Below are 16,115 nucleotides of genomic sequence, written 5' to 3'. Positions count from 1 at the left end.
TGGAAATTTTCATTTTCTAGGTTTCATGCATTTTAAAATTTGGAAGCAGTTAACACCGTGTCTATTCTGTTAGAAGTCATATCTAGCCATAAAAAGATCCTCTTTGTTTTTATACAACCTTTCAAGTTCATGAGAGATCATCTTATATTATTACAAGTCTATTCCTTACTATTTTTCCCAATAACACAGAAATTATAGGTCTTCCAATTAAAGTAAAATATAATTAAACAGAAGTACAGAGCAAGTGCTTAATAAGTACACAATATAAATTTCACTGAATAGATTAATTGAATCTAGCATCTTAAAAACTGAGAAGAAAAAGCATTTACCCCAATGGGAAACGGAGTTTCAGTTTCCAGCAAGGAGGTGTTTGATCTGGATCCCAAAGTTATCTTTGGAACAGTTCGTACTGCAGGATTACTGGGAAGAGGTTGTAATCGAATTGGAGGCTGCATATTTCCGGGAGCAGTGTATGGTCGAGGGGCTGTCTAGACAATTAGGGGAAAAAATTCCATTTAAATTAGTATCTTGACATGTTTCCAGAACCAATTAATAACTCAACAAATTGCCTAGAGTAATTAATGGTGCCTTTTTACTGAACAGATTAAACTTTAATTATGTCCTTTCATTATATATACCCTTATGACCCAATGTATTTGTTAAAACATATGGTGTGGAGGTCTTCTACATACCTAAATGCCACAATTGTAGAGTATTTTAGATAAAGGAGATGTTCTCTGTTAGGTTCCTGTATTTCATCCATACTGTAAACTCACTGACAATACCTAGTTGATGCTGTCCATAGAGTGAAAGTTTTAGTCGCTCAGTCATGTCCGACTCTTTACAACTCCATGGACTGTAGCCCACCAGGCTCCTCTGTCCATGGAATTCTCCAGGCAAGAATACTGGAGTGGGTTGCCATGCCCTTCTCCAGGGGATCTTCCCAACCCAGGGACCGAACCCAGGTCTCCCACATTGCAGGCAGATTCTTTACCGTTTGAGTCACCTGGGAGGCCTTTTGTTCAATTAAATGTTAAGTTGAATAATGTTCTGATTTTAGAGCTCTAAAGGCATATGATTAGAATGAACTCATTCCAGTTTTTAAGCCTTAAGACTAGTGCAGAAGTAAAAGCAGACAATATGATTCAAAACGAGGGAAGGCGAATGCTTACCTCTAATGCATTACCATTTATTCAATCTCTTCCTTGAACTATTAGGAAAACAAAAATGACAACTAGTAACTGGCAACTTTGGAAAATACTATCAAAATGTAGATGTTTGGAGATGCTTTCCAAGCTAGAGAGTTTCCATTTGCTCCTCTTCTCTGCCTTCTCCATTCTGCTCTGGCTGCTGGGAGTCATTCCTTAATGGACCACATCAACTAACCTCAGGTTTCCAGTTGGATTCGGCCAGTGAAAGACACTGGCAGGAGATCAAAGACAGGAGGGAAGGAGACTGGGGTCCTAGTGCTGTTGGACCCTCCTTGCCGAGGTCATGATGGGCCAACTGGGTCCCTCCACCAAAGTCCACAGCTCTCCAGGAAGTCTTCTTCCAGAAACCACCTGCTGGTTCTGGTATCCAGTACCTCCCTTTCCCCTTAGCCCTACATGATGTGGTTTCCCACTGTGTTCACCCCAGCAGGCTTTACATCCATAGTTGGTTTTCCTTCACCCTGCCTGCATCTTTCTAAATAGTTTCTTTATTAAACTCGTCCTAATTACCCTATTTGTGTGAGCCATCTGTTTCCTGCTGAGACCCTGACTGATGCATTTTCTAATCAAGAATGTACTGCAGAGAGCACCACAAGTGCCAGTTCAGAGCATTAGATGTGCCTCTGGGAGCACTGACAGAACACTGTAACCTTAGCATAAAGATCAGCAATGCTTCAAAAATGGAAAAAACAAAATGTTCAGCCCAGTTGTTCTATTACAATAAAATAGTGGTAAACCTGTTAAGAATAATACATGCAAATGTGGGTAAGAGGGTGTGAGAAAGATGGTATGTAAATGATTCATAAAAAAGGTTTATTACATTGACTCTAAAGAATAGTGACCACAAATAGTCAACTCTGGAAAAGTGTTGTACAAATACATAAAAAATGGTGATAGGACTGCTCTCACCACCAAAAATTGAATCTTAGTACCATCTTGACAAGCATGTCATATGTTGCCAAAGCTCTTTTGTTAAGCCAGCACTTACTGAATTCCAACTCTAGTCACTGCAAGGAGATGAAACAGTAATTTGTAACATCTAATGGTAACACAAGACAATTAGTGTCAAATGAACCACACAAATACTGCCAAAGAGATAATAATAACAAAATGCCTGCGAACTAACAAACTTAGAACTAAAAGTTATTTGGAATAAGCCAATGAGACAAGTATTAAAAGTGAAAATTTCACAGAAGTAGTTACATTTTATCCAAATGAATGAGCAATAAAGGATAGTGTTAAATAGAAAAGAAGGATGGTAAATTTGGACATCCAAGTAAGAAGAATCAGTTGTGAACCAAACATGGGAAGGAGAGCAAAAGTAATATATCCCAAGATCTGCTTTCCTTTCTTCATGTAATATAACATTTATTAGGGAACATGTGTGCTGTGCTTAGTCATTCAGTCATGTCCAACTCTTTGCTACCCCATGGACTGCAACCTGCTAGGCTCAGCTATCCATGGGGATTCTCCAGGTAAGAACACTGGAATGGGTTGCCATGCCCTCCTCCAGGGGATTTTCCCAGCCCAGGGATCAATCCCAGGTCTCCCACATTGCAAGCAAATTCTTTACTGACTGAGCCACCAGAGAAGCCCAAGAATACTGGAGTGGGTAGCCTAATCCTTCTCCAGGGGATCTTCCCAACCTAGGAATCAAACTGGGGTCTCCTGAATTTCAGGCAGATTCTTTACCAGCTGAGCTACCAAGGAAGCCCATTAGGGAAGATGGCTATAACAAATAAGAACTATATTTCCCAGCATCTCTTCCAATTCCATATAGACGTATGCCTCAGTTTTGGCCAATAAGATTGAGCAGAAGTGATATGTGAAACTTCCAGATCATGTTCTTAGAAAGAAAAAAAAAATGTCTTCACTTTCCCTTTATTCCCTTCTCTCGGGCTGAAATATCCACATGGTAATATACAGGGATGCCTGGTGTGCTGCAGTCCATGGGGTCACAAAGGGTTGGACATGACTGAGCAACTGAACAACAAAAATATGCCATCGTGGCTTGAGTGGATGAAGACAACACACTAAATATGGCAGATTAGTGACACAAAAGGAGTCTGAGCTTTTTATGACTGAGAAAGTAGAGATGGCACAGGACCTGAAACTTAAGGTGGGGAGCACATCCTCACATTAAAGTTGTTATTTTGGTCTCTGCACACAAACCTAGACAGGAAACCAAGTGGATTGACTAGAACAACATTTAGTTTAAAGAAATAGGACATAAGCCTCTATGAGCCAAAAGGTGCAAGGTGCAAAACCCACACAAAGAGAAATCAAACTAGATGTTTTCTGAAAAAGGGAATCAGATTATCCAAAAGAATTCTTTTGATCTCTGTGAAAGAAATACGCCTTAAGACTCACTCCTGTCTAAAAATCCAACCGAATACAAAAACACTGAACGCAGGATTTGGAAAGCAGGTTACTATATACTAAAACATGATTTATTTGCCGTTGTGCTCTAAATGTTACTTCCCCACATTTGCATTCAGTTAGATGAACGTGGCAGTCAAGTGTTTAACTGATTACATGTATCTCTAAAAAACAAATCTGTACCATTCAACTAACAGCTGTGAGCTACAAACTGTTGTAGTTCACATCAGAAGCCACCTTAAATGTGCTACACTTTAAACTGTTCATAATGTATTTTCTGGGAATAAATATGGCACTGTAGCTTAACATTTTCAAAACTGTACCAGAATGTGAATTGAAATTGACTACCTGGTGATTACTCAGCATAGCTGAGCATTTCTAATTCTTCTAAGAAGATCTCTGGGGGTGAATTTTCCAAGCATGTACAAAATTACTTGAATGACTCTCCACAGTTTTAATGGCATGGAGCAGCTAAAAGCTACATGCTATTTTGAAAGTCCAGGTGCAATTAGTGATCAAGTGCAGTAAATATTCCCTGTATGCTTTCCTTATTCACTCAAGAAAGTTAAAAGAGAAAAATGGATGGCAGTATCCCCAAAGGATTATCTTCATCCCAATGGCACCTAGATGTCAGGATTCAAGTTTAGAGGATATGTAAGCAAGTTAGGAAAACAAAAAAGAAGGACTTGAATTTCTGTAAAATGTGAAGTACAATTCCAAGATCACAATAGGTATCCCTTCCAGGGCAGAAGCACCGCAGGGGGCAATCAAGTGAGGGATCCTGGCTCACCAGATAGAAAGGCTGCTAAAGTGCTGGTGTCAGTGTTTCCTGTAATTTTTAAATTACTTTCTCACTCCTGCCACATTAAGATCTCCTGGATGTATCATAAACTACTTATTGAGGCTGTTCAGCTGGAAAATTGAAAAGAAAGCCTTTCAAGGGCTTTTTCTCCCTAAAACAGGTGGGAAGATAGAAAACGGAACTTGATTATTTCTTTTGTTTCACCCAGGATAAACTTTTGAGATTCTAGTGAATCTGCTACCCAGTGAAAGAATATTTGTGTACATATACATTTAAATGAAGCCTGGAAATACAGTAACAACAAAGGAAAGACAGTTGCTTTTTATAACTTGAGCTGTTCATCGGTAAATGTCAAAACATATTTACGTTTGGAAAATGTCAAAGCTTAACACTATATGTGATGAACCTACTTCAATAATCTGTGAAAGCACTGCAATACCTCTATAAATACTGTGCAACCCAAAAAATGTTCATGCTAACAAGGAAATATATTAGGCCACAAAAAGCAAGAATAAAGATGTCATCAAAGCTATTTGTTGAAAGCTGAAACCATCAACTGCCAGCAAATATTTTGCAAATCTCTTCCTGTATTTGTATTGTTTCAGGCTACACCTATTCCTTCCAGCAAATACCACCCCTAGGTTGTAAATGAATTGAACTGGAATGAAATGTAGGGGTGTGTGACTTCTTTAAATAGAATTTTTGTGCATTTAATTATTTATCTTTTAGACTATATACATATACTTCTGATAAAAGAAGCTCAGATGTAGTATCTGGTTCGTGTTCTGTAGTATATTGAATTTGTGTACATAAAAAACCTCTACAGATAAGGTAAGAGTAGAGAGAACAGCAAGAACAAAATCCAGAAGTCAGAAAATATAGAACATGTATGGAACAACCAACGGTTCAATTGTGACGCACTACGGTCCATAGGGTCACAAAGAGTCAGACACAACTGAACTGACTTGGCACACTCACACATAAGGTGCTAAAGGGTAACGGTGAGGAAAAATACTAAGACAGCTAAATTGATGTCATGTGGTTTGGGGTCTTAAATGTCAGTTGCAAGAGTCTGGATTTCTCTATAGGTGACACAGAGCCAGTGAAGATACTTGGGCATGTAAGTAACAAATAATCTGCACTTCACGAAAACTAATATAGTAGTAACAAAACGGATTTGACAGTGGTGACATTGAATGAAGGTGGGACATTCAGTCGGCACAGAGTTGAATGGATATAAGACTATAAGGATGATACAACCACATACCCAGAGAGCATTCTTTCTGAGAGTTATAAGAAATCATGAATTAACTATTGGCATGGTGCAAGTGAGCATGATTAATGTGACTCACCGGTGTTACTGGACTGGAATGCCGTTCATCAACCAGAACACTATGGCCACGGTTAGTCTTGGGGCCAACGGGGGGGCGGGGAGACAGGAGGGGTATGTTATTTTCTATAGTCCATCTTGTGTGCTCTCCCTAGAATAAGAAAGTGATTTAGCAAATCAATGCATAATTAGTCATCTAGGTTACATTAATACCTGCCCGAGAAGAAGTGTTATATGACTAGAGAAGTTCTTTCTCATTCTTTTCAAAAGTACTCCATCCGAGGACCATCCTAATAATGAGATGTTTCCACATCTGTACTAGAGAGTTGGGTATGGTGGTGAAAGGCAAGAAATTGAGTATGCTTTACCTAAAGGAATAGCTGTGCTCATGGTGATGATGCAATGTATCCTTAGTTTCAGCATGGTGTTTATTAATTTGCTTGAAGCAGATCACTAAAGAAGCACAATGCTCCTCACTACTCTGATGAGTAGAGACTACCAGAAAGTATTACATTTCTGTCTTAAAAAAATTAAACAATGCCATAAGCAAAAAGGTTATATATGACATAAGGGGGGCCTAAAACATAAGTCCGTTGCCAAGTGCAGCTACAGGTGAAAATTGTGATGAATAAAAATCGTACAAGAAGGAAATGAAGTGTCTGTCAGGAATTTCTGCCAATGTTGCAACATGCCTATGTACCTGGTTAGTGTGTCTGGCAATACAGGCAAGAGTGAATACAACACTGTTTCAGAAACCATTTCCAGTAACCATTTTCTCCATCAACACTTGAGCAGATAAATTATAGAATCTATCCTTCCTTGACAGAGGACAGTATTGGCAAAGTTGACTTAACCACAAATCTTTCCACACCAACTTTTCTGATCCAGAGAAACTGACTTATTGTCTGTTATTCAACATCACTTTTATAACAGGAGTATGTTTTGACCAAGATAAAATAGACAGATTTGAGTCTATCAGGCAAGAGGGAAAATTACTGTTTCCTACTGCAAGTTATTCCACAGAAGCTTCACGAATATTCATCAGTTTGTGAAATGTGTCTTAAGTCCCACATTTGTAGTACTACACTGAAAATGAAGAACAACATGTGGGTTTGAATGACTCAACAAATTGAGTAAAACTGCCAACCTAAATGGAAACCTTTCAAACATGTCTAATTGAATCTCTCATCTCTTGATTTAAATTTATACGTCTCCTAAGTTGACTACAAAGAAGAAATATCAAATGCAAAAGTAGAAAACAGAAATTTTTAAATGACTTCACAAAACCTCTAAATCTTACGCTTTTGTTTGCTAATATAGATCTTTCCTACCATATATTTTCAAAGGTCACATTCACATGTAAAAGTACCATTGGATAATTCTTAAAATGCTCCATTTTCCATCACATTGAGAACATCACCATCTATTTTTACCTTCTTCCGACAAACAAATCTTTTGGCCTCTATGAAAAATCAATCAAGAAAATACAAAAGCAAAATTTCAAACTTGAGGACATTTTCAAGTTTTTCTTTGAATTAATTGTGCCTTATACAGTTTCTCTTGTACAGTAACTCCTATTTTGTCATGATCTTCCAGAATAACAGTGGCCAAGATTCAAGTATGGTGGAACCATTTGATGTCAGTTATGAGTTATCCCAAAATAAAGTGATCCCAAAGAGCTTCAATAATAGTACCACTGACCTTCAAAATCAAGAAATAATATTATGAAGTAAAATAGTTATGGAACTCCTTACCTTAAATCTCTGAATTCGCTCCTTCCTAGCTAAGGTCTCCAGTTTCTTTTTAATTTCAAGCTGATGGTAACGCTAAGCAAAGATGAAAAAGTGAAGGAAAGCATCATATCAATTATAGTAAAGAATTTTTGAGAGGAAAATAACCCCACTAGCTAACGGTATTCTCAATTACCCCTCTTGTCACTGAGATGGAGAAGAATCATGTGCATAAGTGTGCAAGTGGGAATATAAATTGGTACAACTCTTTGGAAAGCCAATTCCTAACATACATTAGGCAGTTAAAAGTGCTTCTACTTGATAACCCATAAATTTCACTTTTAAACCTAGGGGAAAATCTAAATAATAAAAAAAAATGTTTTATGCACAAAGATGCTGTCTGAAAGTTTTCTTTTTCCTTCAAAGCAAAAATTCAGAAGCATTATAAACTTTAAAGAGAATGGTTTAAGTTTGGGGCACATCCACATAAATGGGGCAGAATGTAATTTTTTAAATAAGGTTCTGAAAGATTTGGTTTTAAAAATGGAAAATGCATGTAACGCTGATAAAAGTAGAATGCTGAAATGCACGGAAATGTGATTTTGTTGCTTGAGCTCACATCGTGTGCCTGTCTCAGTGCTGAGAGAGTGCTTCGTGAATATCATCTCTTCTTGAACAATCCCAGTTGCTAAGCAGTCTAGTTCTACAAATGAAGGAACTGAGGCAGAGGACCATGAACTTACCCCAGGTCACACATTTAGTCAGTGGTGGAACTGTAATTTGAATCCTAGTCTTGGGCTTCCCTGATGGCTCAGCTGGTAAAGAATCTGCCTGCAATGCTGGAGGCCTGGGTTCAATCCCCTGGAGAAGGGAAAGGCTACCCACTCCAGTATTCTGGCCTGGAGAATTCCATGGACTGTATAGTCCATGGGGTTGCAAAGAGTCAGTAGGACTGAGCGACTTTCACTTTCTTTCTGACATTAACTTTCTGGCTTGTCTTTTTATTTTTTTGGAGAAATCATGTTTCTCTCACACCATGATATGGGTTTATTAATGTCTATATATGAATAGACAAAAGGCAAAAAGGAAATGTGATTATGTTAACAGCAGTTATCTCTGAGAGGAGAAATTATATACAGTTATGTTCTTTTCTTAATGCTTTCTTATGTTTTCCAAAGTTTTGGTAGTATATTAGTTATATAACTTAAAAATAAATTTCATGTAAAAATAATCTGCTTATAATTCATTTTGAAATCATTCAGACACCTTTGAGAGTGTTTGATATACTGTCGCTTTTAAAAACTGTTTTTTAACTCTTCTTGATCCCCTCCTGCTGCCTTTAAGACCCTGTAGACTCAATCATTCCCTCTATAAGTATCATCAATCCTCTTCTCAAAGCCTTTCTTCTGTCTTTCTTTCCTGTTATCACACCCACTTATCACCAAACTTCATTAGATTCACTATCAACCATTTCCCACCTCCCGTGTATTCTCACCTCACTGCAGTCCCCCTCTCCCACCCTCACGCCTCTCTGTGCCTGTCTGAGTGCTCAGTCGCTTCGGTGGTGTCTGACTCTTTGCAACGCTGTGGACTGTAGCCCATAAGACTCCTCTGTCCATGGGGGTCTCCAGGCAAGAATACTGGAGTGGGTTGCCACGCCTTCCTCCAGATCTTCCAGACCCAGGGATCAAGCCAGTGTCTCCTGCATTGCAAGAGGATTCTTCACTTGCTGAGCCACCCGGGAAGCCCCATTCCTTTCTACCATCTCTGAAACCACTTTCACCAAGGCTACCAATGTCTTTGCCCTTGAGGCCAAACAGAATTTCCTATTCTCCTCAGTAGTCATCTTACGGAACCATTCTGTAGCTTGTGAGACCCTGCTGGCCTCCAGGTCACCACTCTATCAGGTTTTCCCACCAGTTGGAGGTTCTTATCTAGGCCATGTGTTGTTCCCGATTTCCTGCAATGCACACACCACCACGCTAGAAACTCAGAGTAGCCAGATGCCTCCCTCCCTCTCCTGGTCCAGGCAGAGTCGGTCTCTCTGTTCTCTCCCCCTCTTCCAGATCCCCATGGACAGCTGCTTCGCCCCAGCACTTCCACTACTGCTGGGAGCCCACACCCTCTGGCAACAGCTTCCTAATTGACCTCCCACCTCCAATCTTTTCCAGCTCATTAATCCATCTTCCACATTTTTAGCAACATCATCTTTCTAAAACAGCTCTGCTCATTAATTTCACTCCCCTGCTGAAAAATGTTTCATCGCCTCATCACCTACACACCTAACCTCGCTGAGAATTGAAGGCCTCAAGAAATAGGGCTCCAACTTACAAGAGAGTGTCACTTGCTGCCACTCTTTCAGCCAACTCACTGTGCAGTCTGGCCTCAGTGAGCTTTCCTTTCCACCCACAATGTCCCCTCACACCTCTGCAACTTCACACCTGCTTTGCTTAGATCTTTTCATGTCAAGCTGCATTCAGTCTTCCAGGTTCAGTTCAGCTGGCAGGACCTCTGTTCAGCTTCTTCCTACTCTCAGAGAGGCAAGTCATCATTCCCTGCTTTTCTGGGCTCAGTCTCTTTGTTCCTCTCATCTAGCATGTAATCACTTTCTACAGCATTTTTTTAAAAATTATATCTCGCAGCTATATCACGTAACCCCATACTGGTACATGGTAAGCTTGCAACTAACTTTTCTTGCATGAATGAATATATGAATATTAAAACAACATTAGTAAACAGTATTGGCATAAACTAAATGTGAGACAAAGGTGACAATTTAGAAATACTGAATATTTTATTTTAAATTATATCAATATATTGTGTGTAATATAAAATTATATTATATATTATGCATTAACATTTATCTGAACTATTTATTTCAAACTTTAAGAATACACAAAGACTTTAATAATTGCACATTTAATAGTTATGATGTGTGCATTATGTGAAACTTTAGAAAACCAAAGTTCAAGGATCAAGACTAATATAGAACTTGGCCCCTATTGATTAAGTTTGAAATTATGTATAGGCTAATTTTACACTGTACTATTTTTTCAACATTAGTTGTAGAATTCCAACTAATACTTTTACAAGTAAGTGAAATTTGAGAGCCTTAAACAATGATTCTATATAATTCATGCACATGATATAAGTCACAAAGTGTTAGTTGCTCAGTCATGTCTGACTCTGTGCAACCCCATGGACTGTAGCCTGCCAGGCTCCTCTGTCCATGTAATTCTCTAGGCAAGAATACTGGAGTGGGTATCCATTCCTTTTGCCAGGGGATCTTCCTGACCCAGGGTTTGAACTCTGGTCTCCTACATTGCAGGCAGATTCTTTACTGCCTGAGCCACCAGGGAAGCCCATAAATCACAAAAAGAATTCCTAAATGAACAAATCATATACATCTGATGTGAGCATAACACTTGCTCACTTTAGTAGCAGCATACTAACAAATATTTTCAGTGACACTACACCCACTCCAGTACTCTTGCCTGGAAAATCCCATGGATGGAGGAGCCTGGCGGGCTACAGTCCATGGGGTCGCAAAGAGTCAGACACGACTGAGCCACTTCACTTCACTGCACACTTAGTCTGGTTTACTCTTGATTTTACAGTTATTCATAATTGTAAAGTGTACCCACAGGTCGATGGTTTCATGAGCCAAGTTTTCTGATTTACTGCTACTTGGTCAAGCAGAGAAGTGACATGCTTTTTCACAGACATTAAAACGATGTTGATGCTTGAAACTACAAGTTCCATGGAGCAAGGCTAAAATGATTTATCAAGTTAGCTAGATATCCTTCTAAAAATGCCATGTCAGATTGGAGAAAAAAGTTGTTGATGCTTGGGTTGTGAATCTATGCTGACCAATGTAGCCTAAAGTAGGAGGGACAGCAGATGTTCCAATGCCTGTTCCTTGAAATTTAGCATACGGCTGAGCTTTGGAGCCTTCAAAGAATAACAAATCTGAAATAATTCATGGCAGTGGAATTACTGATATTTAAACAGATGTCACTTTTTTTTAGCAAATAGAAATTGAGGTACAGATGGTGAGGACTGGTATGTTTTAAAGTAGCCATTATGGACTAAAAATCTACATTTGTTAAATTAAATATCACAAATTATACAATGATGTCCATATTTTTCCCTAACTGAAATGAAGGAACGCTTACTTTGGTGTCTTGCCTCCTCTCACTACCTAGAGAGATATACAGTATTTCTCAGGTCACCTTGTTTCATTCATTTTTAACAAAATACAGGAAGAATTTCCCCGTGCTTCTGGGTACAGGAAGTATTAATTCTCTTACTAGACAGTATCAGTTGTGAAGAAAATAGTTAATACTTGTACCTCCATATCAAGAACCTTATGGAAAATAGCCTGGGCTAAGCACTCCCGGATATATTTTTGGTGATCCTTCTTCATGATATTTAGTTTGTATTCCTTTTCAGAAAGTATTCTTCCATTTCTTGTGATCTGTCATGAATAAATAAAACATACATAGAAACATAAAGCAGAAAAAGAGATGGACAGTCAGTCAATCAGAAAGAGAAATAGGCAGCATCCTTAAAGCCTACAGAGTATGGTACTATGGTTGATAAACTTTCACTTTTAATGAATGTTTCATAAGGGGAAAAAAAGCAAAAGGCAGTCTCATAAACTCATCATTGGGAAAACACATACAGGTGGTGCACTTGATGTTTAAAACAAGGTTTTCATTAGCGTAACAATTTTCCCTTGATAGAACCCAGGTGTTCTTTTCATGTCTGTTTTTGAACACATTGGGGAAGAAGGGGTGGGGTGCTACCTTGAAACAACGAATAGGAGCAGTGATCACAGGCTGATGATCTCACAGGAAATGCTTTGAAGGGCAAGACATGTAAGCTACAGAGGATCTCATCAATTTGTTTTTAAAATAATTGGTTTCATTACTTTGTTGTCACACTGCTTTTCTTCTTCTACTCTCTAGCCCAGAATGTAATGCAATTTGCTATGATTCAGATATTTTCAGATTATACAGTACTACAGATACAAAGTATTCCAGGCGGGTTTCAAGAGACATCATTGCAAGTTCCAGGAGCGATAGTTTCTGATTTTTATTTACTTGCTTTTCTTTTCTTTTATTCCTTCCTATGTCCTATGGGTGTATTTGTTCTATTTTTAATATCTTCCCTAAACTGAGGATCTTAACTTCCTAGAATGTTCATCTTCCTTTTCCCTTATTTAAACACTGCTCTTCTCTTCACATCTAATTCAAGTCCACATATTTCTTAACTGATAACTAGGTTTTTAGCACTGTTGTTGCAACATATTGGAGTATTGAGATCAACTAGAATTGTGCTACAAGTGATTGGTTATTGATCATCTTTTTCATGAATGTATTTTTTAATGGAAGAAAGGGGTGTGGTTATAGAAAGTGTGCTTGGAATTGTGAATAAATCAGTTATAGACCTTGAAATGTGTTGTCCATGGGATACCATGTCCTGTTTATCCAATCAGGAAAAATTGTTGAGAACTTCCTGTACTGCCCCTCCCTCAGCAATTAACATTGTTATTTCTCCCCCATTAGACTGGAAACTCCTATAGGGCAGTTCTTAAACTTGAGATGAAGAATCATGGGGAAGACAAGCTGAGAAAGACTGATGGGCCCTCCTCCAATTTCTGACTTAACAGATCTGGGGTGTTGTTGTTTTGTTGCTAAGTTGTGTCTGACCCTTTGTGACCCCATGGACTGTGGCCCACTAGCATCCTCTGTCCATGGGATTTCCCAGGCAAGAATACTGAAGTGGGTTGCCATTTCCTTCTCCAGGGGATCTTCCCTGATCAAACCTGCATACGCTGCATTAGCAGGTGGATCCCTTACCATCTGAGCCATCAGGGAAGCAGATCTGGAGTGGTGCTCTAACAAGTTCCCAGATGCTGCTGAACACTCCCGATTCAGGGACTGTATTTGCATGACTGCTCTAGAGAAAGGGCTATGTCTTTGCTGTTTGAGTTTCCATGTATATAATTGATATTCAATAAGTGCTTGTTAATGATGTTGATAAGAAATACAAAGTCTTTCCCATTTCATAGGAAGCTCACGGACTGTTATCCAAAGAAGCAGTGTTAATAGTAACCACAGTAATTACAACAACCATTTCTTCTACATCTCTGATTGATTGTCACAAATCTGAGTGCTGGGTATCATTATCTTCATTATCTTTCTTCAACTGAACACTTTGGAGCTGAGAAACTTAAGTGTTTTGCTGAAGATTTTGTCTTGTAAATGGCAGAGCCAGGTTTCAGCCAGGTCTATCTGATAACAAAGCCCCAGGAGACAAGAAGCAAACTCTCTGAAATCTACCCAGACAGAGTGCCAAGCACATAAACAACAATTAGAAATGGGATGCATATCCTTTCAACACCATGGCAACAAGAGTTAAGGAAACTCACTGTGTTTTAAGAAAGTAAACAGCTAAAATCGTTAGTCACACTTTCTATAACCACACCCCTTACTTTGAATGGAAAACTATAGTATTTTTTAAAGGTTTTCAAATTATAGACATTTAGAGAAGTGGAAATTTTCTGGAAAGAATAGTTTTGGAGCTAATGAAAGATACTGATGTATCAATAAACTGTCACATGAAATGAAAGAGTTTTTAAAAATTTAGAGGAAAATTTTAAACTGCTCAGGTCTTCCACATCATATCCTGTGATTATTAAAAACAATATTTTTTTCCTGAAGACAGTAAAGACTTCTCTATCCTAACTACCTAATAGTTCCTGGTTTATACAATATGTTCAATAAATATGTGCTGAATAAATGAATAAACAAATGAAATATGTTGTTGGAAACTTACAGGGATTTTCCTTAATAATTTAAAAGTTGCCTTAGCAGCCATCCTGACCTCTTATCTTTTGAAACACAGACTCAAATAGATAAATCAGAGCTTTGGAAAGGAAGTAATTGTTCTAAAATGAGGGAAGGGAAAAGTTGTCATTGTTAAGCTCAAAGAGGAAACTAGAAAAGATAGGGAAATATTGGACTTAATGAAACAAAAGGGCAGGTAGAAACAAAACCAAATCTTACCAGCCCTGATCTTAAGAGATGCCGCCTTATCCTTGTATTGTTAAAATATCCAGCCAGGTGTTTATCCGTGAGACTATTATACGCAGCAAGTAATCTGGAACAGAAAAATGAAACCATTAAGGTTTTATGAAGTGTTACTTGATAACCAAGGAATTCTTGACTCTCATCCCCAAACTGTGCATTATCTTTCACTCATCCAGCCAGCCAGTCAGTCATTTGTGTATCTGTTTAATAAACAGGTTATTAAGCACCTACTGGGGCTTCCCTGGTGTCTCAGATGGTAAAGAATCAGCCAGCAATTTGGAAGACCTGGGTTCAATTCTCAGATTGGGAAGATCCCCTGGAGGAGGACATGAAAACCCACTCAAGTTGGAGAAGACTCTTGAGAGTCCCTTGGACAGCAAGGAGATCCAACCAGTCCATCCTAAAGGAAATGAGTCCTGAATATTCACTGGAAGGACTGATGCTGAAACTGAAGCTCCAATACTTTGGCCACCTGATGCAAAGAGCCAACTCATTAGAAAAGACCCTGATGCTGGGAAAGATTGAAGGCAGGAGGAGAAGGGGACGACAGAGGATGAGATGGTTGGGTGGCATCACCAACTCAGTGGACATGAGTTTGAGCAAGCTCTGAGAGATGGCGATGCACAGGGAAGCCTGGTGTGCTGTAGTCCATGGGATCACAAAAAGTCGGACACGACTGAGCAACTGAACAACAGCAAGCACCTACTGTTTTCTAGGTTTGATGATAAGAACTGGGAGACAGTTTGATGCCATTTTATCCCACAGACAAGTATGGAAATCAGATGTGAGCTATTAAATTGGTTGTGAAAAATCCAATAACAGAAAAATACAAAAAACCATGGGGACACAGAGAAGGAGATAAGCAACTCCTCTTGTCAAGAAAGTCTTCTTAGAACTTCCACAGTGGTCCGGTGGTGAGGAATCTGCCTGCCAGTGGGCCTGATCGCTGGTCCACATGGATCCACATGCCACCAGGCAACTAAGACCTTCCTTAAGAGGCTTGTCTTGGGTGGTTGCAAAATGAGTATCTCTCCACACCTACCCACCAGAATCTTAAAAGCTTATATAGTGGCCTTAACTGGGGTCAGTCATGTACAGGGTCCCAATGGTCTCAACAACACATTGCTCTCTCAAGTCTGGGGCATACATTCCATGGCTGGGGGGTGGGGGGTGAAGAGCCTCTGATTACCCAGGTCCAGCCTCTGATTACCACCAGGTCCATGAGGTGGTCACATGCTTTCAATAACCTCATTCAATACCTCTGCTAGACTTGAAGACCAGGATGGCACATTATTTTCGGTATCCTTACTGATGCTATTTATTATGTATCTAAATAATGATGTGTTCAACACATGAAGATACAATTTTGTTTGTGACACATTCTTATTGGTATAAGTTTCTAATTAGCTTAAGTTCAGCAATTTAGAAGTGTTAACTTCCACATATATAGTTAGACAATTTCATTAATTCCACATCCAGAACCAAAAAAAAAAAAGAGAAATTCATAGAATTACAGTTGATTTTTAGGGTTTTTCACTTAAAAGAGTACATACTGGTTCCCTAGTC

At 38.9% G+C, this 16,115-nt stretch overlaps 1 protein-coding gene across 1 annotated transcript in view; it reads right to left on the bottom strand.

Moving 5' to 3' along the window:
• ERICH3 (glutamate rich 3) overlaps positions 1-16,115 on the bottom strand; it is a 117,706-nt gene that overhangs the window by 73,029 nt on the left and 28,562 nt on the right. Inside the window, exons 2-6 of the mRNA XM_043460959.1 lie at positions 14,526-14,619; positions 11,804-11,929; positions 7,477-7,548; positions 5,745-5,873; positions 330-488 (exon numbers count right to left, since the gene is read on the bottom strand). Of these exons, the coding sequence (XP_043316894.1) occupies positions 330-488; positions 5,745-5,873; positions 7,477-7,548; positions 11,804-11,929; positions 14,526-14,619 (580 nt within the window). The remainder of the gene's footprint in view (positions 1-329; positions 489-5,744; positions 5,874-7,476; positions 7,549-11,803; positions 11,930-14,525; positions 14,620-16,115) is intronic.

Source organism: Cervus canadensis, chromosome 2 (genome assembly GCF_019320065.1).
Source record: "Cervus canadensis isolate Bull #8, Minnesota chromosome 2, ASM1932006v1, whole genome shotgun sequence".
Taxonomy (NCBI): Eukaryota; Metazoa; Chordata; class Mammalia; order Artiodactyla; family Cervidae; genus Cervus; species Cervus canadensis.
This window is presented reverse-complemented; position numbering and strand designations above follow the sequence as displayed.